This window comes from Felis catus, chromosome F1 (genome assembly GCF_018350175.1).
Source record: "Felis catus isolate Fca126 chromosome F1, F.catus_Fca126_mat1.0, whole genome shotgun sequence".
Classification (NCBI taxonomy): Eukaryota; Metazoa; Chordata; class Mammalia; order Carnivora; family Felidae; genus Felis; species Felis catus.
This window is the reverse complement of record NC_058384.1, coordinates 67,765,080-67,790,319: the sequence shown is the minus strand read 5'-3', so window position 1 is coordinate 67,790,319 and position 25,240 is coordinate 67,765,080. Positions and strand designations below refer to the sequence as shown.

General features: G+C 43.5%; 1 protein-coding gene and 1 pseudogene across 9 annotated transcripts in view; both read right to left on the bottom strand.

The window, feature by feature from the left end:
- Positions 1-25,240, bottom strand: part of ASH1L (ASH1 like histone lysine methyltransferase) — a 196,213-nt gene that overhangs the window by 43,796 nt on the left and 127,177 nt on the right. For 6 of the 9 annotated variants that reach the window (XM_045048735.1, XM_045048741.1, XM_045048736.1 and 3 more), the window contains 2 exons: positions 18,120-18,214; positions 2,094-2,198 (listed from right to left, as the gene is read on the bottom strand). In XM_045048735.1, the coding sequence (XP_044904670.1) occupies positions 2,094-2,198; positions 18,120-18,214 (200 nt within the window). The remainder of the gene's footprint in view (positions 1-2,093; positions 2,199-18,119; positions 18,215-25,240) is intronic. The other 3 variants (XM_045048738.1, XM_045048739.1, XM_045048740.1) reach the window with 1 other exon arrangement.
- LOC109495406 lies at positions 4,345-6,322 on the bottom strand (annotated as a pseudogene).

Here is a 25,240-nt window from a genome sequence, read left to right as displayed (position 1 = left end):
AGTGCGCCCTTAATCCCCATCATCCCCACTGCTTCTTGAATTCTACTCTTCCTAAGCAGTTTCTTCTTCCTTTCTTCCTGCCTGGCATTCTAATTAATTTCCCCTGGTTTTATTGAGATAAAATTGACAGGCATCACTGTACGTGTTAAAGATGTACAGCACAGTGGACTCGCTTTCATATACTGTGAAGCGATGACCATTAGAAGTTCAGTGTCCACGAGGCATTTCTTACAGATACGGTAAAGAGGAAGCAGAAAAAGACAACACTTTTTTTTTTCCTTGTGAGGACAACTCTTAGGATTTACTCTCTTAACTTAGAAGTCTTTCGATCCAGCAAACAGTAGTGTTAACCACAGTCATCAGTCTGTGCAGTATATCCTCGATACTTACTTATCCTGTAACTGGAGTTTACACCTTTTGACCACCTTTCTCCTAATACCCTCCCCACCTCCCTTTGCTTCTGGTAACCACAAATCTGACCCACTTTATTTTCTTTTTTTCTTGAACAGATTTTGCGTTGTTATTATTCTTTATTTTCAACTAATCTCTAGGCCCAACGTGGGGCTTGAATCCACAACCCGGAGATCAAGAGTTGCTTGCTCCCCAGCCAGGTGCCTCTGATCTCCTTTTCTAGGAGTTTGTTTTGCTTTCGTAGATCCCAAAGAGCGCAGGTACAGGCGAGGTTACACCGTATTTGTCTTTCTCTGTCTGACTTATTTCGTTTCGCATAATACCCTCAGGGTCCATCCGTGTTGTCACAAATGGCAGGATTTTCTTTTTCTCTTTTCTTTCCTTCCGTCCTTTCCTTCCTTCCTTTTGTTTTCTTTCCGTTTATTTTTAAATAATAATTTTAAATAAGAATATTACAGCCGAGTAATATTCTATTGTATGTATATGCTTCCTCTTCTTTATCCACTCATCCCTCAGACTCTTAGGTTGTTTCCATGTCTTGGCTATTGTAGATAATGCTGCTATGAACATGGCGGGGAGGGCACAGCAGATATTTTTTTGAGTTAGTGTTTTCATTTCCTTTGGATATATATCCATAAGTGGAATTGCTGGATCATTTGATTGTTCTATTTTTAGTTTTTCAAGGATCCTCCATACTGTTTTCCATAATGGCTGTACCAGCACAATTTCTTAAACACAACCAGCTTCCTCTTGCTTTCACATTCTCATGTGTCATTTCTCCCACCTAAAATTGAATCCTTTCCACCAAACTAAGCCATTTGCCTCATTCTTTCTATTTCTATTTAAGTAATCTCTACACCCAACGTGAGGCTCGAACTCACAACCCTGAGATCAAGAGTTGCGTGCTCCACCAACTGAGTCGGCCAGGTGTCCGTTTGCCTCATTCTAACCCTTACTGAAAACTCTGTAATTCTGGGGTGCTGGGTGGCTCAGTCGGTTGAGTGTCCGACTCTTGATTTCAACTCAGGCCATGATCCCAGGGTCATGGGATCGAGCCCTGCGTTGGGCTCCGTGCTGCGCTTAGGATTTTCTCTCTCTCTTTCTCTCTCTCTGCCCCTTTCCCCTGATCTAATTAAAAAAAAAAAAAGTCTGTAATTTTAACAGAGTTATCATAAACAATCATATTCAACCCTGATTACTAGAGCTGTTCTCTTGTATATGGTTGTTAATGTAATTAAGTTTATCAATCTTTTCCAGTGGTGTTTATACATTTTGTGGTCTTCTGTGTCCATGTCATAAAGATATTCTATTTATCATGTATCTGATAATTCATATCCAGATATATACAGAACTCCTAAAGCTCAAAAACAAGGTACAAATGACTCAACTCAAAAGTGGACAAGGACTTGAATACACATTTCACTAAAGAAGACATACAAATGGCCAAAACGGACATGAAGAGACGCTCAACATCACTAGAGGGGAAATACAGATCAAAACCATATGAGATTACCACTTCACACTCATTAGGATGGTTATTATGAAAAATAACGGAAAATGACAAGTGTTATTGAGGATGTGGGGAAACTGAACTCTCAAGAATTGCTGGTGGGGATATAAAAATGGTGCAGCCACTGTGGAAAATAGTACGGCAGTTCCCAAAACATTAAATATAGACTTACCAAAGGATCCAGCAAGTCCACTTCTGGGCATATATACAAAAGAATTGAAAGCAGGGTCCTCAACAGAGAATTGTAAACCAATGTTCACAGCAGCATTATTCACAACTGCAAAAAGGTGGAAACAACAGAGATGTCCGTCGGCGGATGAATGCGTAAACAGGGCATGGAGTGTGTGCACACACACAGAGGAGTGCTATTCAGCCTTAAAAAGGAAGGAAAGTCTCCTACACGCCAGAACACAGAAGAACCTTGCGGCCGTCACGCTACGTGAACTACGGTAGGCACAAAAGGACAAACAGTGGAAGGCCCCACCGTACGAGGATCCTAAAACAGTCAAATTCATAGCAATAAGGAGAACCACGGTGGTTGCCAGGAGCTGAGGGAACGGGCAATAATTATTTAATTGGCACAGAGTTTCCATTTGGGATGACGAAAAAGTTCTGGAGAGCGTTGGGGTGATGGCCGCGCGGCAGTATGAATGTACTTTACGTCACTGAACCTTACAATGAAAAGTGGAAATGCAAGATGCAAATCCTAAGTTACATATAATTTACTACAAGAAAGATAATGTATCAAAAACCACTGTATGCTTTAAATGGGTGAATTGGAGGATATATGCATTATGCCTCAACAAGTTGTTAAAAATATAGCAGTGTCAATTTTTTTGCCTCATTTGTTATTTATTAAAAAGTTACACAGAGGACTCAAAGGAGAAGGAAAGCCTGTAAGTTTACTTACTGTTCTTTCTGCCCTCCTGAGGTTCCAAGGTCCCTTCTTTATTTCTTTTCTTTTTTAAAAAAATGTTTATTTACTTTGAGAGAGGGAGAGCACAAGCAGGTGAGGGGCAGAGAGAAAGGGAGAGAGAGAATCCCAAGTAGGCTCTGACCATCAGCGCGGAGCCCGATGCAGGGCTCGAACCCATGAACCGTGACATCATGACCCGAGCCGAAATCAAGAGCCGGATGCCTAACCAACTAGCCCCTCCGGGTGCCCCTGTTTCTTTTCTGTTTAGAGAACTTCCTTTCTTTACGCACAGGGCAAGTCAACTGGCAGCACACTCTTTTAGTCTAGGAGTGCTCTGACTCCCACTTGATTCCCGCAGGGTTACTTTTGCTGGGTGTGGCATCTGGGCAGACGGTCTCTCTTTCAGCGCTTGCACTGTAGTGCCACCTGCACGGATTCGCACGAGCAACCACTGCCGCCCGAGCTGTCTCACCTCCGTAGGTCGGTGGGGACCCGTTTCTCTCTCGCGGATGTAAAGCTGCTCTGTGTTCAGTGAGTGGGCTGAAATGGGACGACCCTGTCTCAGCAGGGATCTCCCGAAAGGCGTCCTGTTGGGTGTGACCCTCTTCCTCAACCAGTCGTTTTGTGTCTTCCGCCAAATCTGGGAAACGTTTAGCCACTGTTCATACAAGCGTTTTTTCTTCTCCGCCCGTCTTCTCTCCATCCAGCACACCGAGAATACCAATTTCGCTTTTGTCATGATCCTGTAGCCTCTGTGGGTTTTTTTTTTTTTTTTGTGTGTGTGTCTACTTTCTCCTTTGTTCAGGTCAGACATCTTCCATCACCTGGCCCATGATTCTTAGGTCTTCCTCACCTTGCTGCCGAGCACACCCCTAAGCTTTTGTTTCAGTTACTGCGTCTTTCAATTCTAAAATTCCTATTTGGTTTTTCTTTATGTCTTCGATTTTGTTGCTGAGGCTTCAACTTCTTTTCATGTTTCAAGCATATTCATAATTGCTTGTTGAACTGTCTTTTTTTTTTTTTTATCTAACTGCTTTAAAATTTTTGTCAGGTAATTCTAACATATTGGTGTTGGCATATATTGACCGCCTTGAAAAAACTTTTTTGGTGTTTATTTTCGAGACGGAGAGAGTGAGGGAGGAAGAAAGAGAGAGAGGGAGAGTGTGTGTGCGAGTGGGGGAGGGGCAGAGAGAGGGAGACACAGAATCCAAAGCAGGCTCCAGGCTCGGAGCTGTCAGCACAGAGCTCAAGGTGGGGCTTGAACCCATGAGCTGTGATATGACCTGAGCCGAAGTCGGATGCTTAGCTGACTGAGCAACCCAGCTGCCCCTTGACTGTTTTTTAAAATTCAGTCAAAGGGGGTGGCTCAATCAGTTAAGAGCCCAGCTCTTGATATCGGCTCAAGTAATGATCTCATGGTTTGTGAGACTGAGCCCTGTGTTGGGCTCTGTACTGGCAGCGTGGAGCCTGCTTGGGATTCTCCCCCCCCACCCCGCCCCCGACTTATTCTCTCTCAAAATAAATACGTAAACATTCTAAAAAGTTAAAAAAATTTTTCAGTTTAACATCTCCCTGGTTCTCAGTATGACATATGATTTTTTCCCTCTTGGCTTATTGTTTTAATTTTTTTCTTTTTAAAGCTTATTTATTAAACCTCAGATAGAGAGAATTCCAAGCAGGTACTGTGCAGAGCCCTGATGTGGGGCTCGATCCCACAACCATGAGATCACACCCTGAGCCTAAATCAAGAGTTGGACACTTAACCGAATGAGCCACCCAGGGGTCCCTGACATAGGAATTTCAGTTTAAACCTAGATATTTTCTGTATTAAGTTACCAGGTTCTAGATTTTACAAAAACCTTCTATTTTGGCTGGCTTTTTCCACAACTGCTCCTGGAACCTGAGTGTTGCTCCTGGTCACTGCTAGGGGATGGTGGGAATTCTAGCTTCCCACGCAGCATCCCCCAACACCATGGTGGGAGTGGCCATGTCACTACTAGTGATGGTAAAAGTCCTGACTCGTATTAGCCTTCCTCTGACATTGCACAGGTCACGGGCCAGGGAGGGATGCCTTCGTACTCCCAGGTGGGCATGGAAGTTGAGGCTCCCCACTTGGCACCTGCTGGTGAGAGTGTGGGCAGCAGAACGGTTTTTTTTTCTGTGCCATTTGACTAGAGTTTGGAGGATACTGCCTAAAAGTTTTCTGTCTTGCTAGGCTGTCCCTTTCCCTTTCTTTTGGCTACGGAAAGCAGGCGTCTTTTTGCTTGCTTTGTTTCTGCCCAATGGCGTTTCCAGGTCGCTAGCTTTCTCAGCTTCAAGTTTGGGATACAGGAGGTAGAGAGAAGACTCAGGGAACTCATCACCATGAACTTCCTCAGTCCTAAGGTCCCTAGTTGGTCTGCCTTCTTCTCTCCACCTCTTTCTGGAGGACATAAGCCAATTGTACTGTTCGTCATTACATTATACAAAAATCGAGGAGCAACAGAGTTTACAGAAAGAAAGAGATTAACAGTAAAAAAGAGGGCAATGCAACTACTTTGTATCTGCTTTATTTTCCACGGTGCTCAGATGAAAACCATCTCAAAGTGTGTGTGTGTCTGGTTTAAGAGTAGCCTTGTTCCCTGGCCAGAGGCTGCCATAAACTTGAGATGTTCAACATCTTGTCTTGTTTGCTCTACTGGCTCTTGACAAAACCTTTCAGATCTTTGAGGAAAGTAACGTATTCCTGGTGCTCGAGGGCTGTGCTCACCTGCAAAAGTGTTGTCCAACTGCCCTCCCCCCAAACCCTGGTTGGCCAGAAGATCCAGCTGGTGTCATAACGGTCCAGGCCAGGGAGTCGGTGGTGAGCATGTAACTTGTGTCCTTTCACTCAGACTCGACAACGGACTGATGTTGTCCGCTCACCTCTCTGACGGCCAAATGTCACTGCCGTCCTCCTCTTCTTGCCCACCTCATCTTCTGGGTAGGGACAGCCCAGTACCAGGCCCTTCTTGCCACCATTCTTACCTTCCACCACAAAACTGGGAATGGACATCAGTTCAGGCTCCTGTTCTTCCACCTTCTGCCCTTGGGAGGGCTCTTCCCCCATCAAATGTTGCTGGGATGCTGTTGTTCATGTTGAAAGTCACAGTCATCTTTTCTCCGGAAACTTTCCACACTAATTTGGTTTCTATCCCATCCACTTCCAGCTCCCAGGCCCCAGACATCTTGGGGAGGGACCTATGCTTCTAGATCTTCTTTTCCTCCTTATTCACATCATTCAGGAACTCAAGCAAGCTTTGCGTCCGTGGGTGTTCAGTGGTGCCACAGCCGGAAGGCCTGCGGGGGAGCAGGAGGTCCACGTGCGCTCGGACCAGCGCCAAGGGCCCGGGTGCAGGAGTGGCAGGGCGGGCGCAGAGCCTGGCAACTGTGGAGCCCAGCGTGGGGCACGGGGCACAGCTGAGGCCCAGGGAGGCAGCACCCTGGCAGTGGACTTTCTCCCCCTTTTAGTTGCTGGCCAAGAGTCCACCATATGAACACACAGTTTGTTAATCCGCCCTATTGCTGGGGTCCTGGGCTGTCTCCAGCTCACGGCACCATGGATGAAGCTACTATGCACACTCTTACACACATATGTATTGCGTATGTACGTTTAAGTCTAGTTTTACAAAAGCTGCCATATTTTAAAAATAAGTTGTACCATTTTACTCTGCCACAGTTGTTTATAGACAACCTGGTTGTGCCAACACATTGTGGTTTTAATTTGCATCTCTTTGATGAGTTATGGTGCTGAGTATTTTTCACGTGTTTATTGGCCTGTGTATGTTTCCTCTGGTAAAGTTCAAATCCTCACTTTAAAATTGGGTTGTCTTCTTTTTTTTTTAAATAAATACATTTGTAGGAGTTACGTATTCAGGACACATACAATTTGTGAGCATGTTCTCCCAGTTTGTGCTGTGTCTGTTTCTTCGTGAGATGGTGTCTTGTGACAGATGTGCTCCCATCTGGTCAGCGTGTCAGCCACCGGCGCTTTGTTCAGCGCTTACTGCTTACTGGGCTCCATCCGAGCAACGTTTGGTTACCTGCAGGTCACGAAGGTATGTTCCTACACTTTCTTCTAGAAGTTTTACACCTCCTGTTATGGTTAAGCTTTTATGTTTAAGTCTGTGATGTATGCCGAATCCAGTCTGTAGGAGCTGTGAGGTTGATGTCAAAGTTTAAATTTCTTCACGTGAACATTTCCCTGTTCCGGCACCATTCGTTGCAGGGCATTGTTGCCCGCTGGATTGCTTTGATGGCTGTGTCCAAATTCAATGACCACAAAGGTGTGGGTCTATTTCTGGGCTATCTACTCTGTTCCAGAGATCTATTTTGATGTCAGTTTATTTTATATTTTATTTATTTTTATTTTTATGTTTTTTAATTTTTTTTCAACGTTTATTTATTTTTGGGACAGAGAGAGACAGAGCATGAACGGGGGAGGGGCAGAGAGAGAGGGAGACACAGAATCGGAAACAGGCTCCAGGCTCCGAGCCATCAGCCCAGAGCCTGACGCGGGGCTCGAACTCACAGACCACGAGATCGTGACCTGGCTGAAGTCGGACGCTTAACCGACTGCGCCACCCAGGCGCCCCAATTTTATTTATTTTTTAAAAAGTTTACTAATACTTTTAAGTCGGCTCTACCCCCAACATAGGGCTCGAACTCACCACCTCAAGATCAGGAGTCGCATGCTCACCAACTGAGCCAGGCAGGTGTGCCTCTAATGCCAATTTTAAGTCTAAACTGTTTTATGGCAACTCATGCTTTTTAAAACTTTATTTATTTTGAGAGCAAGAGAGAACGAGAAAGAGAGAGAGAGGTCGGTCATGTACGCTTGCAAGCAGGGGAGGGGCAGAGACAAAGAGGGAGAGAGAATTTCAAGCAGGTTCTGTGTTGCAAAAGGGAGTCCCATTTGGGGCTCAATCTCACAAACCGTGAGATTGTTTACTGGAGGTGAAATCAAGAGATGACGCTTAACAGGGGTGCCTGGGTGGCCTAGTCGGTTGAGCGTCTGACTTCGGCTCAGCTCATGATCTCGCAGTTGATGAGTTTGAGCCCTGCATCAGACTTGCTGCGTTCAGTGCAGAGCCTGCTTCGGATCTTCTGTAACCACGACCCCCCCCCCCCCCCGCCCCGCTTGCTCTCTCTCTCTCTCTCACAAATATAAACAAACGTTAACAACAACAAAAAGATCACTTTGCAATCTCCACATAATGTTTAGACAATCAGCTTATCGGGGGGCCTGGGTGGTTCAGTTGGTTAAGCATGTTGACTCTTGATTTCAGATCTCATGGTTTGTGAGTTCGGGCCCCACACTGGGCTCTGTGTTGACAGTGAGCACACTGCATGGGATTCTCTCTCTCTCTGCCCCTGCCCTGCTTGCACACTCTCTCTAAATAAACACTGAAGAAAATCGGCTTATCAATTTTTACAGAAAAGCCTACTGATAGTATAATCTACATTGCACTGAAGTAATAACAATGGAGGCTCCCCATCTCTAATTGTGGCATTTTCTCCATTTACTTAGGTCTTCTTTAATTTCTCCAATAAATGTTTTAATTTTCAGTATAAAGTTCTTGCCTATTAAATTTATTTCTAATTATTGTGTTAAATTTTTCTTTAATTTTTTTTTTAGCAATTCATGCACCCAACATGGGGCTTGAACTCATGACCCAGAGGTCAAGAGTTGCAACTGAGCCAGCTGGGTGCCCCTCTGATTACTTTGGTTTCATTACACTACTACACATGGTTTAAAAAACATTTTTTTTTTAACGTGTATTTATTTTTTGAGAGACAGAGACAGAGCAGGGGGAAAGAACCGAGGAGGGATAGAGAGAGAGGGAGACACAGAATCTGAAACAGGCTCCAGGCTCTGAGCTGTCAGCACAGAGCCCGACATGGGGCTCAAACTCACGAACCGTGAGATCATGACCGGCGCTGAAGTCGGACTCTTGGCCGACTGGCCCACCCAGGCGCCCCTACACATGCTTTTTAAAAAAAATACTTTGTTTTTTAGAGTAGTTTTAGGTTCAAAGCAGTACTGAGCAGAAGGTACAGAGATGTCCAATGCACACACTGGCCCTAAGTGTCACCAACACTCTTCACTAGAACCGTGCACTGCTTAACAGCTGATGGGCCGGTACGGACACATCATCATCATTGTACCTTCTATGGCTTTGGAAAACTGTAATGACAGCTATCCACCATAACTGAATCATGCAGAATGGCTCCACTGACCTAAAAATCTCTGTGCTCTGCTGATTCATCCCTCCTGCCCAACCCGATACCATTAATGCCTCCACAGCGTTGCCTTTTCCACAGTGTCATATACTTGGAATCCTACAGAATGTTAGCCTTTTCAGATTGGCTTGTTTCACTTGTCATAATGATTCTAAGGTTCCTCAAGGTCTTTTCAAGGCTTGATAGCTCATTTCCTTTCAGTGCTGATAACATTCTACTGTCTGGCTGTACCAGTTTATCCATTCACCTGCTGAAGGACATCTCAGTTGCTTCCAAGGTTGGGCAGTTATGAACAAGATGGTTATAAAACATCTGTGTGCAGGTTACCGTGTAGACATTCATGTTCAATTCCTTTGGGTAAATATAACAAAGTGGAAATGTCGGATGGTATGGTGAGAGCCTGTTTAGCTTTATAGGAATACAACTGATTTTTATATAACGACTTTGTTTTCAGTAACCTTGCTCAACAGTTGCAGTAGCTTTCTTGTGCATCTCTTTGGACTTTACGATTATGTGGTCTGCAAGCAGGAATAGTTTTACTTCTTCCTTCTCGGTCTTCATGACTTCTGTCATCTTCCCGCCTTACTGCACGGGGTAGAACATCCAGAAGAATGTGCAGTAGTGTAGTGAGGGTGGACATTTTTACCTTCTTTCCAGTTTTAGGAGGAAACACTGAATATTTCACCATTAAGCGATGGGGTGGCTCAGTCAGTTAAGCATCTGACTTTGGCTCAGGTCATGATCTCATGGTTCATGGGTTTGAGCCCCACGTTGAACTCTGTGCTGACAGCTCAGAGCCTGGAGCTTGCTTCGGATTCTGTGTCACCCTCTCTGTCTGTCCCTCCCCCCCTCATGCTTAATGTGTCAAAAATAAATAAACATTAAAATAAATAAGTTTTTTTAAATGTTTAAGGAAATCAGGATTGTTTCTTTCATGACACAAGTACATTTCAAATAAAATTTTACTTTTCATGACAAATACTTATTTATCAAAATGTGTATTATATCCTTAAATTTATATTAACTGCGTTAAATACAAAGTAAGCATCACTCTGTCCTCACAACTCAGGTTGAAGGTAGTCGCTACATACATGAAGATGGTAAAATGAAGAGCACGTGACTTGTTCAAGATCATCTGGCCACGAGAGTGCTGGACTGTGAGGGGTGTGCAGGCCCCCGAGACCACCTTCAGGTCTGCTGACTCACAGGACCAGCGCGTGGTCACGTTCCTGCTATATTTTATTACAGCAAAGGATACAAAGCAAAATCAGTAAAGGGAGAAAATGCACCGGCAAAACGGGGGGAGAAACAAGGCCCAAGTTTACCCAAGTTCTCCCCCCAGTGGGGTCACACAGGACATAATCTTTGCCAATATATGGGAAGAACACAACGTGTGAAATGTTTATCAAGGATGCTCATTACAAACTCAGTGCTCAAGGTTTTGATTGGTGGCTGATCATACAGCTACTCTCTGTCTAGAATGTACCAGATTCCAGACTCTTCAAATGAAAGCAGGTGTTCAGCAGAAACCATACAGTGAATACACAGCGGGCACACGAAGACATTTGCATGCAGGAAAGTTTTGTATTGACAGGAAAATGTTAGATATTCAAGTTCCCAGATGCCAGCCAATGCCCAACCTTGTAAGCAGGCCTTTCTCAGAATACAAGTCTCAGGTCTGCTATTTTATTTTTTTTAATTAAAAAAAATGTTTATGTATTTTTGAGAGAGAGAGAGAGAGAGCGAGCGAGCGAGCAAGTGTCGGGGAGGGTCAGTGAGAGGGACACACAGAATCCGAAGCAGGCTCCAGCTCTGAGCTGTCAGCACAGAGCCCGATGCGGGGCTCGAACTCATCGAGTGTGAGATTGTGACCTGAGCTGAAGTCGGACGCTTAACTGACTGAGCCACCCAGGTGTCCCCCCCTTTTTTTTTTTTTTAAAGTTTATACATTTTGAGAGAGAGCTTGTGTGCATAAGCAGCGGAGGGGCAGAGAGAGGGGGAAAAGAGAGAGGGGAAGAGCGTGGGAGGGAGAGGAGAGACAGAGGGGGACACAGAATCCGAAGCAGGCTCTGCACTGTCAGTGCAGAGCCCAACGTGGGGCTTGAACCCATGAACTGTGAGATCATGACCGGAGCCAAAACGAAGAGTCGGACGTCTAACCGACTCAGCCACCTGGGTGCCCCAAGGTCTGCTATTTAAGTCCATTTTGCACAGAAGGCCTATATTCTCTCCACTATCCCAAGATCTGGCAGAAGTCTGAACGGCTGGCAGTGACAACCAACAGGAGCGCCAGGAGGAATTCTGAAGTGTTTTCTGAGCTCAGCAAGAAAAAGTGTGGTGATATACTGAACAAGGACCCAGAGGTAATAGCTGTGTAGTAAGTAGCAGATTCTTGTCGAGAGAATTTTACTGTAAAAAACAATGTCAATTCAGAAATTATCTCTTATTAAGTGATTACTATGTGTTAGGTACTCTCCTTAGTGTTTTACATACATTATTTTATTTAATATTCATATTAACTTCTATTTTACAATACAGAATCTGAAGCCTTGGGATGTGTCAGCTTGCCCAAGGTCAGACAGACAGTAATTGGTGGAGGCAGACTCTGAATTGTGGCCTGATTCCAGAAGCCAAATGTGAAACACCACATGTCTTCACATTTTTTGCTCCCACACGCCCCAGAAGAATTTTGAAAAACTATGAATCCCAGATTTTTTTTTCAGATTTCATTTTTAAGTAATTGAGCCCTTGATATGGGGCTTGAACTCATGACCCCCTGAGATCAAGAGTCACAGCTCCACCGCCTGAGCCAGCTGGCACCCCTCCCCTAACACGTTAAAAAAAAGTTTTAGTTTTTATTTATTTATTTAAAGAGAGAGAGACAGAGAGTGCATGCACACACAAGCGGGGGAGGGGCAGAGGGAAGAGAAAGAGAGAGAATCCCAAGCAGGCTCCAAACTGTCAGCACGGAGCCCCATGTGGGGCTCGAACTCATGAACCATGAGATCACAACCTGAGCCGAAATCAAGAGTTAGACGCTTAACCAACTGAACCACCCAAGTGCCCCTATAGCATGTAACTCTTGATCTCAGGGTGTTAAGTTCAAGCTCCAAGTTGGACACAGAGCTTACTTAAAAAATTATAAACAATGGGGCGCCTGGGTGGCTCAGTCGATTAAGCAACCGACTTCGGCTCAGGTCATGATCTCATGGTCTGTGGGTTAGAGTCCCGAGTCAGGCTCTGCGCTGACAGCTCCCTCTCTCTCTCTGCCCCTTCTCTGCTTGTGCTCTGTCCAACCCCCCCTCAAAAAAAAAAAAAAAAGAAAATTATATATATATATGTATATATATATATATAATTATATATATATATAATTTTCTTTATATATATATATATATGATAAGATAAAAAAAAACCGGGGCGCCTGGGTGGCGCAGTCGGTTGGGTGTCCGACTTCAGCCAGGTCATGATCTCGTGGTCCGTGAGTTTGAGCCCCGCGTCGGGCTCTGGGCTGATGGCTCAGAGCCTGGAGCCTGTTTCCGATTCTGTGTCTCCCTCTCTCTCTGCCCCTCCCCTGTTCATGCTCTGTCTCTCTCTGTCCCAAAAAAAAAAAAATAAATAAACGTTGAAAAAAAATTTAAAAAAACCTATTAAAATGAGAATGATGGGGACTGAATTTAAAAAATCAAGATTTTGGGACAACAGGCTGGGTCAGTGGAGCATGCAATGCCTGATCTCGGGGGTTGTGAGTTTGAGCCCCACATTGGCATGTGGAGATCAATTAAAAAAATAAAAATAAAAAACCGTCTTATTGGTCGTTTCCTTGGAGAACTCTGATGCAACCAACACCATTTCAGAACCCTTCAGTCATCTCAAAACGATACTCTGTACCCATGAGCAGTCCCTCCCCACGCCTCCACCCTGGACCCTACGGAACAGTCATCTACCCCGTGTTTCTAGGTGTCTGCCTATTCCGGGCATTTCCTATAAACGGTCATAAAGCACATGACCCTAGCGACTGCCTTCTTTCCTACAGCATGGCGTTCGCGCGGCTCCCCGGTCTCCTTACCGCCAAGTAAGCCCCGCGGGATGGGCAGGCCACGTCTTGTGAATCCACTTACCCACTGACGGGAAACGTGGGTTGCGGCTGCCTTTCGGCTGTCAGGAATACTGCCGCCGGGAACGCTTGTGTCTGCGTCTTGTGTGGACGTTTCTTCCCTTTCTCTTGCGTCTGTACGTAGCCGCAGAATTGCTGGTCACGTGGTAACTCCACGGTTAACTTTTTGAGGAGCTGCCAAAATGTCTTCCCAAGAGGGCGGTACCAACAATTCCGAGCAACACTGCGTGAGGGTTCCAGTTTCTTTGCAAACACATCGATCCTTTAATTAAAGCCCTCCTACTGGTGAGAGGTGCTTTCTTCTTAGGGTTTTCATTTCGTTTCCCTAATGACTAATGATATTGGGAGCATCTTTTCATGTGCTTATTGGCCATAAGCACATCCCTTCTGGAGAAGTATCTACTCAATTTACGCATTTAAAAAGCTGTGTTGTTTCTTTCTTTAGTATTGAGTCGCAACAGTTCCCTGTACGTATAGGTTTTTGGATACAAGTCTCTTAATTGATAAGATTTCCAAAGATTTCTTTCGTCCTGTGCATTGTTTTTTCAGTTTCTTGATCGTGGTTTTCAAAGTTTTAAATATTGACTAAGTTCAATTTGTCTGTTTGTTGTCATCACCTAGGATTTTGGTGTTATAGCTAAGAAATTATTGCCTAATCCAAGGTCACGAAGATTTAAGGCCTATGTTTTCTTCAAGAGTTTTATGGTTTTAGCAGTTATATTGTAGTTGATGATCCATTTTGGATTAACTTTTTAAATGGTATGAGGCAAGAATCCAACTATCCAGTTACCATAGAACCATCTATTGAAAACATCATGCCTGGGGTGCCCGGGTGTCTTAGTTAAGTGTCTAACTCTTGACTTCAGCTCAGGTCCAGATGTCACGGTTGTGAGATTGAGGCCTGTATGCTCTGTGCTGGGCGTGGAGCCTGCTTGGGATTCTCTTTCTCCCTCTGTCCCTCCTCGGCTTGTGTGCATGTGCTCTTTATCAAAGGAAGGAAGGAAGTAAAAAGGGGAAAAGAGAAAGAAGGAAGGAAGGAAGGAAGGAAGGAAGGAAGGAAGGAAGGAAGGAAAGAAAGAAAGAAAGAAAGAAAGAAAGAAAGAAAGAAAGAAAGAGAGAGAGAAAGAAAGAAAGAAAGATCGTGCTTTCCCCATTGAACTGTCATGGCATTCTTGTAAGAAATCAATCAACTACAGGGGCGCCTGGGTGGTCAGTTGGTTAAGCGTCTGACTTCAGCTCAGGTCATGATCTCAAGGTTCGTGAGTTCAAGCCCCTTGTTGAGCTCTGTGCTGACAGCTCAGAGCCTGGAGCCTGCTTTGGATTCTGGGTCTCCCTCTCTCTCTGCCCCTCCGCCACTTGTGCTCTGTCTCTTTCTCAAAAATAAATAAATGTTAAAAAAAAAAAATAGAAAAAAAAAACCCCCAACTGAATATAAATTTAAGGGTATAATATACATTTTGGTAAATATTTATCATGAAAAGTAAAATTTTATTTGAAATGTACTTCTGTAATGAGATAAACAATCCTGATTTCCTTAAACATTTAAAAAATGTATTTATTTATTTTAATGTTTATTTTTGAGACAGAGAGTGTGAGCAGGGGAGGGACAGATACAGAGGGCGACACAGAATCCGAAGCAAGCTCCAGGCTCCGAGCTGTCAGCACAGAGCTCAACGCAGGGCTCGAACCCACAAACCGTGAGATCATGACCCGAGCCACAGTCAGATGCTTACTCGACTGAGCCACCCAGGCACCCCATCCTTAAACATTTGAAAATGAACATTATTTTCCATTTATTCATTCTGACTCTATCAGTGGTAAGATGCACTATTATTTTATCATATAACTACTTTATTCATATAATACAGCAAAGGCAGAGATGAACCCAGGTGTGGCGAACTCAAAGTCCTGCTCTTTGTTTACATGACACTGGAAATGACCCGTTCAGAACAAGTGACTGACCCACCACCCTATCCTAACCATACAAATACTATATGAATGACAAAATGGCAGTGTCGGGGAAAAAAAATCTGTCATCCAACAGCCTGATTTCAAACTCTGTTTCACAGGAAAAAAGACCTACTCCACTTGGGAAGGTTCCTCCATTATTTACTCACTTTGCAGACCACTGGGTACAAATTAGTCTCAGACACTGAAGTAGGGACGCGGAGACAAAACCTTTATTTCAAGAAAAGGACTTCCATTCTGGATCTCTTAACCACGCTATGTGCCAGAAATGTGAGAGAAATATTGGCCTATTATTCTTCCCATTTTCCTTGGAGTGGACCAACATACCTTCATCCCCTTGAATCGTTAGAGCTTCATTCTAAGATTTAAGCTAGATCCCAGCCAGGACAAAACCAGTAAGACTAAAATGGTCATGTTTTCCTTCATTTATTTTTTTTTAGGGGAGTTGGGGGACAGAGAGAATTCCAAAGCAGGTTCCACACTCTGTGCAGAGCTCGATGCTGGTCTCGATCCCACGACCCTGGGATCATGACCCGAGCCAAAGGGTCAGATGCTCAATGGTCTGAGCCACCCAGGTGCCCGGAGTCATGTTTTCCTTTAATGGGACTTTTAAATTACTTCTTCCTTTCTAAGCCTATTGATCATTACCAGATTCTAGGAAACAGCTAAATCTGCTGAGAATCTGTTTCCACTGCGATGCCATAAGTAGTAAAAACAAAATGCTCTTTCAGAAGGACTTTGGCATGAATCCCAGAGAATGTGGAACTTCTTACCTTCATTAAGGTAACAGAATTAAACCTTGGAACTTTATGTTGCAGTTAAACCATTCTCCAGCCACCCAGCACAGAATAATTAAAGCACACTAATCTTCATTGCACAATTTGTCCCTGCTTGCTGCTTTAAATACACTGCTAGTGCTGAGCCCTTGGAGGAGAAACAGGGGATTCGGTCATCACAGCACAGAGAAGAGCCCCACAGTCATGAGGAGCAAGAGTCTCAGTTGAAAGAGAAGGCTGTAACACACAGGGCCAACATGCACTACGTGAGTAAACTGCTCCTGTCACCTACATTCAAGAAGTTGTCCTTGGGAATGCAAGTTGGTGCAGCCACTACCCTACGACCCAGCAATTGCACTACTAGGCATTTCTCCACGGGATACAGGTGGGCTGTTTCGAAGGGACACACGCACCCCCACGTTTACAGCAGCGCTGTCGACAACAGCCAAAGGACGGAAAGAGCCCAAATGTCCCTCGATGGATGAATGGATTAAGGATATGTGGTATATACATATATATATATATAGAGAGAGATAGATAGATATAGATATATATATGCAATGGAGTATTACTCGGCAATCAAAAAGAATGAAATCTTGCCATTTGCAGCTACGTGGATGGAACTGGAGGCTATGATGCTAAGTGAAATTAGAGAAAGACAAAAATCATAGGACTTCACTCATATGAGGACTTTAAGAGGCAAAACAGAATAACATAAGGGAAGGGAAACAAAAATAATATAAAAACAGGGAGGGGGACAAAACAGAAGAGACTCATAAATATGGAGAACAAACTGAGGGTTATGGGAGGGGTGGTGGGAGGGGGGATGGGCTAAATGGGGAAGCGGCAATAAGGAATCTACTCCTGAAATCACTGTTGCACTATATGCTAACTAATTTGGATGTAAATTTTAAAAAATAAAAAATAAAATTAAAAAAGTAAATAAAAAAAAAAGAAGTTGTCCTCATTTCTCCTCCTTTTCTTTCATTTGTACAAGTATTTGCTGAACTTCTGTTATGTACTAGGCACTAGGAAATCAAAGGAGAAGAAGAGAGACAAACGATCCTGTACCTGGAGCTTATAACCTAATGAGGGAGATATAACAAATGAGTAAACAACTAGGGTAATCATGGGTTACAGAAAGAAATGCTGTGATACAAGATAAAGGAAGGGACCATTTTTGGTGGGACAATCAGGAAAACAATTCTAAAGAAAATGACATTTAAGCAGACTTTGACATTAGGCTCATCCTCAAGGGACACGAAGAAACCAGCCACAGGAGGAGTCCAGGGAAGAGCTGTTCGGGCAGTGGGAACAAGAAGCAAAATGAGGCTCTGTTCCAGGAGCTGAGAGAAGACAGACAGCGGGGAAGGGACAGAAGGGAAAGGCAGAGACTGGGAGGGTAGGCAGGGACCAGGTCATCCTTAACAGTTATAAAATCTTGTCTTTCTTTACTATGCAGACAGTGAACTGGAGGGAACATGAATGGAAACAGACACACGTGTCAGGCGGCTGCCGCACGAGCACGAGCCTGAGACCGGCGTGGGACACACCTGGGGGTGGTGCGGGGTACTGCAAGGGCGGCGGTCACGGGACGCGGGGGGACGGACGGGATGCGGCAGAGACAGAATGGGAGGAATCCAGGAGGACAGCTAGGTAAATGCTGCTCAACAGTAGGAGCCTAGCAGGCATGCTTGCCCCAATGCTGAACAAAACCTTGACATTGCCCCCTGCCCCCAAAAGGAATGGAAAGATGAATCTTGCTCAATTTTCAAGCAGATAAATGATCAGGAAAAGTAGTGGGCTCTCTTCCTTTGGTGACTACACACCATAAATCATGTCTCTCTGAACACGGAAAACACGTGACAGTGAAGTGATGAATAGCTGATTTTTCCTAGGTGACATGCTCAGGGAATCCAAAGCTACGGACATAGTGCTTTTTTGTTACTGAAACCTGAGTGAGAAATATTTAGGTCATTTTGACTCCTAGACAGCAAGGACTTTGCAGAATCCTTCAGACTGAGTATAAACTAAATGGTAAAGAAAGAGCTCGACTTCATGGAAGACGCAGAAATGACAGTAACACCAACATCTCATCCAAACTCAAGAAACACCCTCTCCCTTGTTTCCGGCCATGTGTCGTGCACACCGCATACTCACCGACATGAATGGGGGCTGGGAATAACCCGTACTCGTGCTCTCCAGGGCTGTATTCCAGCTTCTCCTTCTTTAATTGGATCAGCCGGCTCTTTGGGCTGTGATTAGAAAAGAACAAAAAATTATCAGAGGCAACGAAATCTCCTGTGGTCAAACACAGAAAACAAATCACTCTATCAAGAGTATTTGTTTTAACAGTGGCTTAAATTTCAAAGGCATATTTTTGGGGGGAGGGATACCAAGTACTTTCGTGTACTTTTAAATCTATGCTTTTGGGGCGCCCGGGTGGCTCAGTTGGTTGAAGCTTCTGACTCATGAGTGTGAGCCCTGCATCGGGCTCTGTGCTGACAGCTCAGAGCCTGCTTTGGATCCTCTCTCTGCCTCTTTCTCTGCCTCTCCCCCTGCTCGTGCTCTCTCTCGCTCTCAAAAATAAACATAAAGGGAAAAAAAAGTATCTACATGTTTGGAATTGTCTTTTAAGAATTATACATAAAAAAACAGCTATGTTAGCATTTTCCAGCAGTTTTGCAGAAAGAACCTAAATTTTAGACCCGATCATAATAATTACCTTATATGTAGTCAGTGATTTATCATATGCATGTATGTATACATGCATTATTATTTTTATTTTTTTAAGTAAGCTCTATGTTCAACGGGGGGCTTGAACTCATAACCCCGAGATCAAGAGTTGCATGCTCCCCCAACTGAGCTGCCAGCCAGGCGCCCCTCATGATTTACAGTTCAAAAAGTAACTTTCACGTGTTGTCATTTATGTCAATCCCATGAAGCAGGTAAGAAGAAACGTTAGTTCTAGTTTACAGATTCGAAAACAGATGCTCTATGAGGTCAAGTGACTTGCCTTAATTTTAGTAGCTGCTAGGGAGACGTCAGATAAAAACCTCAGTTTCTTGTCCGACTCCTACTGAGTGACTATTCTTTTTATTTTATTCGCCAATGTCTCCATAGACTTACCTCTTCCACTCATCTTACTGGTCTACGTTTCTTTCTGATGTTTGGTACGAAATCAGTCTTAAGAGATTTCACAAATACATAAAAGGAAGGGGGAAAAAAAGAAAGAAAAAAGAAATGAAGAAAAAGAAAGAAAAAAAGTTTCAGGAGAACCTCATTTAGTCTACTCTGATTTTATTTTGCCTTTAAGTTCCAGCAAATAAGGCAAGGCTGATGTATTTCTTTTCTCTATGAATTATACTGCTTTTTTTTTAAAAAATTTTTTTAATGTTTATTTATTTTTCAGACAGAGAGAGACAGAGCATGAGCAGGGAAGGGGCAGAGAGAGAGGGAGACACAGAATGTGAAGCAGGCTCCAGGCTCTGAGCTGTCAGCACAGAGCCCGACGCGGGGCTCGAACTCACGAACTGTGAGATCGTGACCCAAGCCGAAGTCCGACGCTTAACCGACTGAGCCACCCAGGCGCCCCTGAATTATACTGCTTTTTAAAAAACAAGTCTATACTGTGTAACAAATAGGTACACTAACACACATTCTGCAGATGGGAAAATTGAGGCCCCCAAAGGCAAGTTACTTGTAGAATCTGAACACTGGTTCTTTCAACTGGATCATTCATTTATTTGTTCAACAACGACTGAGCACTCATTAAGTCCAAGTCCTGCTCTAAGTGCTAAAAGACACTGGTGAATAAGACGGTTTACACTGTTCTCAGGTAGACAGACAATAGGAAGTAAGAAAAACTAAGAAAACAGGAAAAACTCAGAAAATAATGAATGCTAGGCCAATAATTAAAATACGAAGAACGGAGAGCAACCAAGAAGCGACATTAAGTTCAGACGTGACTCTCGTTAGGTCTCGGCCATGAGGGGATCTGGGAGGCAGAGGAAATAGCCAGCAGAAGGTCAAAGCTGGAACGAGATGGGAGAATGAGAGCAAGCACGAGGAGGCTAAGGGCCCAGGTGAGGCCAGAAAAGGCACGAGGCCGTGCCATGTGTTGAAAGCAGTGGTGAGGGGTCTGGGAAGCAGCTTCAAGGAAGAAAAGGCATGAATCGAGGTTGTTCTGCTTAGATCGAAAAACCACTTTTTTCATTTCAAAAACTTACCCAAAATAGTAACTGTGAACAGAGATACGAATTTTTTATTACAACTAAAGACCGGATGTCTCCACCGTGCACCAAAGTCCAACAGGTTGAGAAAAGACCCGTGTCCAGAACCAGGTACTGTGTGTGAGAGAAAACCTCATCTATGCTTTATTCGATTCAGGGTTTACGCAAGCAAACGAAAGGGAGAGCAGTAAAGACCCCACCTCATCACAGTACGAATGGAAGCCAGACCACCACCCTGCTTCCCCGAGGGTCAGCAGGCAGGTGGCAGTCGGTGGGCGGGGAAGAAACTGCTGGGCACCCGAGGAGAGCGAGCACACGAAACCTCAGAACAATCCAGGTTCCAGTCCTCAGTAGGCCAAACGACACACATGCCCCCTTGAATGCACCCCACTTCAACTATGGACCGTTTTTCTAACAAGAAAAATCCCATCCTTGATTCTGTGATGTGGACACCTAGGATCTGGGGCACCGTTATGAACATGACAATCATGCGAGAACTCGTTTTCCTAGATCTTGGCCGAGTCTGATTTTGTTCCCAATTCTAGGCATGACCACTATTTCCCTGTTGGTGACTACAACACGGGGCTCTTTCATTTTCCAACGCTCTGTTCCACGTGAGCTGTGTGGAGTGGTCGACTGAGAAAGAATCCGGCTGTCTTTGTCAGTTTGTCTTGGAGAGTCTGAACACTCCTGGCATTTTCCATGGTATTCGTTTGTGTGACACTATTATAGTTCAAATCACTCAGGAGAAAAATATGTAGGAATCAAAGTAGCCACTTCAGATACACAACTGCTAAACACTAAGTTTATGTGACAGGTGTTTACTTTTGACCCCTGGCTGAAGCTGTAAAACGAGACAACTATTTCTATGTGTATGGGTGTAAATGAAAAAAACGCTTTTGCTTTTCTTATCAAAAGAAAGTGATTTGCCTTTCACAATGCTGTCTTTATAAATGCAACTCATTCAGTGTTTGAGGCCAGCTTTCTCTCTCTTCGGTAGTTTATTAGTTTTAATAATTGATCATTAGAATCCACCAGACATATCAAATTCAAATAGGCAAATCCACCATCAAATGGGAGAAAAAGTATACAAATACTTAAGAAAAAGTAGAAAAAGTGAGGGTTCCTAATAATGATTGTTAATGGATACTATGTTTCTCTTAAATGCTGTCTACAACCATTTCTTGACTTCAGGCATTTATTACCTGATTTTCAAATCTTATCACCTCTTATCTTGGCCCCAAACCCAAAATAATAAAACTACTAAGATGCCTTCTTCTTTAACGTTTCCCGGACAGCTGCTGAGTCACCCCAAGGGCTTGCTTGCTCCAGCACCTTAGGAAAGAGAGGATACGGGGATTTCTGGCAGACTCCAGATTTTAATGAACACATCAGTATTCTAAAATCTGTCCTGTTCGGCAAACAAATAACGTGAAGAGAACCTGAAAGCCAAAAAGAAGTTCAAGTTCCCTAGGTTAACTAAAGGGAAGTCATATTTTATCAATGTAAATTATGTTTTAGCTCTTATGAATTTTTACTTTGGGAGAAAAGCCTATTACTAATGTTCTTATATGGGGCTGAAGTAACTGTCAAAATTTTATCCTTTTATCGAGCTTTTTTTCCCCTTTTTCTTCTAGATTTGAAGACCTTTGTCATTTGGTGACAATCATGACAGGTTTTGTTGGCTACGTTAGAAGAGTCTAGAGAATTGTCCGTGCTATGTTTTCATTCTCTGAGTAACTTCTGATTAAATCTGTATGAGTGATTATTCTGAGGACTTCGCTTCCATTCTTTATAAGACTGCTGTTACATTTAATAGGTTAACTAAAACCTTATCATCTAAAGGGGGTTCCTGATTTTTCCACAAAATTGGCTACAAGCCACATCTACAAGCATACACGGAAACGGCTAAAAGAAACATCAAAAAGGCCTCAGCAAACAATGCATCAGTCATTTCTGACTAATGATACTACCGGGAACAGACTTACGACTACAGAGTCCCCTGTACAGCTGAATGCGTCCCCTCCAACACATAACCTGGTAGGACTGTAAGAAGGGGCAGAATTTGAGTTTCCAGCACATTTTTACCTGGGAAACAAATCAGTCTATGAAAGTAGACTATCTACCTCAAGACCCGCTTTGAATACGAATTAGTCAGCTAGGGCTGAAGACACTGGCCTAAGTGTAGAAGACGCTTGTCTGTAATGAGCGACCAGTGAAGACCTGGTCTCTCTACGGCCCTCACGTTAGTTAACAGACTACACTGGTGCAAACCGGGAGGAAATACTCCTTAACTGGTGTACTGTCCCAAATGCCTTAAGTGTATAAGTACCGAGCGCTAACTGCCTTAAGTTTAGAAAAAAATATCCTCTGAAGGTTAAATATAGATTATAAGCATACAGAAAAACTATTAAAGCTTTTGTAAATACATAAACTGGCCTACCTAGAAAATTACTCAGAATATTATTATTTATTATTATTATTATTATTATTATTTATTTTTACATACAACGCTACTTCTGACACTTCTGGTCACCAAGTATGTGGTTTAACCCCACACCAAGCAACTCTCTGTGACACCAGCTGGCGTGTCTTACAATTTAACTCAATTCTGACCCTACCAACCTGGAGACAGTGTCAGATCCCACAGGTGAAGGGCTCGGTCCTGCCAGACTGCCCCCACCTCCACTTCAGATGCCAATCACAAGAAGGAGGCACCCAGGTTACTCACAACTTCTATCCAATTTGGCTACAAACCAAGGGTTCCCACGATCCTCTCCTTAGGTTTGATACATTTTCTACAGCGGCTCGCAGAACCCAGGCAAACACATTGACCAGTTTATTAAGGGACTGTAACAAACAGAGAAACAATTCTTTTTTTTTTTTTTTTTTTAATTTTTTTTCAACGTTTTTTATTTATTTTTGGGACAGAGAGAGACAGAGCATGAACGGGGGAGGGGCAGAGAGAGAGGGAGACACAGAATTGGAAACAGGCTCCAGGCTCCGAGCCATCAGCCCAGAGCCTGACGCGGGGCTCGAACTCACGAACCGCGAGATGGTGACCTGGCTGAAGTCGGACGCTCAACCGACTGCGCCACACAGGCGCCCCAGACGGAAAACTTTTCCCTGAGATCAGGAAAAAGACAAGGATGGCCACTCTCAGCACTTTAATTCAACATGGTACTGAGAGTTCTAGCCAGAGCAATTGGGCAAGAAATAAAAGGTGTCTAAATTAGAAAGGAGGAAGTAAAACTGTCTCTATTTGCAAATGACATAATCTTCTATACAGAAAACCCTAAATACTCCATAAAAAAATCATTAGACCTGATAAACAAATTTAGGAGAGTTGTAGGATACAAAATAAAAATATAACAATCAGTTGCAATTCTATACAGTTAACAATGAACTATCAAAATGAGAAATGAAGAAAACAATCCCATTTGCAATAGCAGCAGAAAGAATATGTAGGTATAAATTTAACCAAAATTGTGAAAGACCTGTACATTAAAAAATAGAATTCATTAAAAAAAAATTTTTTTTTTAACGTTTATTTATTTTTGGGACAGAGAGAGACAGAGCATGAATGGGGGAGGGGCAGAGAGAGAGGGAGACACAGAATCGGAAGCAGGCTCCAGGCTCTGAGCCATCAGCCCAGAGCCCAACGTGGGGCTCGAACCCACGGACCGTGAGATCGTGACCTGAGCTGAAGTCGGACGCTTAACCGACTGAGCCACCCAGGTGCCCCTAGAATTCATTTTTAAAAGAAACTGAAGATGGCACAATTAACTGAAAGATAATCCATGCTACAGGACTGTAAGAATACTGTTAAAATGTCCATGCCACCCAAAGCAATCTACGGATTCAACGCAATGTGTTATCAAAATTCCAATGGCCTTTCCAGAGAAATAGAACAGACACTCCCAAATTTGTGTGGAATTACAAAAGACCCCAAACAGCCAAAGCAACCAAGAAAGAACAAAAGAGCTGGAGGCACCACACTTCCTGATTTCAAGCCATACCACAAAGCTAGGGTCATCAAAATAGTGTGGTACTGGCATCACACATACACACACACACACGAATGGAACAGAACAGAGAGCCCAGAGCACATATGGTCAATTAACTTATGACAAAGGAGCCAAGAATATACCAATGGGGCAAGGGAGGTCTCTTCAATAAATGAAGTTGAGGCGAGTGGACAGCAGTGTGCAAAAGAATGAAAGTGGACTCCTACCATACACCGTATGCAAAAACCAACTCAAAATGGATCACAGACTTGAAAGGTAAGACCTGAAACTATGAAGCTCCTAGAAGAAAACACAGGGGATGAGTTCTTTGACATCAATGTGGGTAACAATTTGTTGGGCTTGACACCAGAAACAAAGGTGACAAAAGCAAAAATAAACAGGTGGGATTTACTTCAAATTAAGAAACTTTCTTGCAACAAAGGAAACCACCAACACAGTGAAAAGGCAAACTACAGAATGAGAGAAAACAATTGTAAACCATATGAGGTTAATATCCATACATAAAGAACCTATACAACCCATTATCAGAAAACAAACAATCCAATTAAAAAATGGGCAAAGGATCTGAATATACCAAAGATACAAAAATGGCCAACAGGTACATGAAAAAGGGGGTTCAACATGAAGAATCATCAGGGAAATGGAAATCTAAACTACAATGAGATCTCATCTCACACCTGTCAGAATGGCTACTATCGAAAAGACAACAAGTGCTAGGGAGGATGTGGAGAAAAGGAGGATATTGGTGAGAATATCAATTGGTACATCCACTATGAGGAACTTCATGGAGATTCCTCAGTGAACCACATATAATTCAGCAATTCCACCTCAGGGTATTTACCTAAAGAACATGAAAACATGGGGCACCTGGGTAGCTCAGTCAGTTGGACATTTCACTCCTTATTTTTAAAAAACCGTGAGATCGTGACCTCAGCCAAAATCAAGAGTCAGACGCTCAACCAACTGAGCCACCCATGCCCCTAGAGACCAACTCCTGCCTTCAGCTCAGGTCATGATCTCA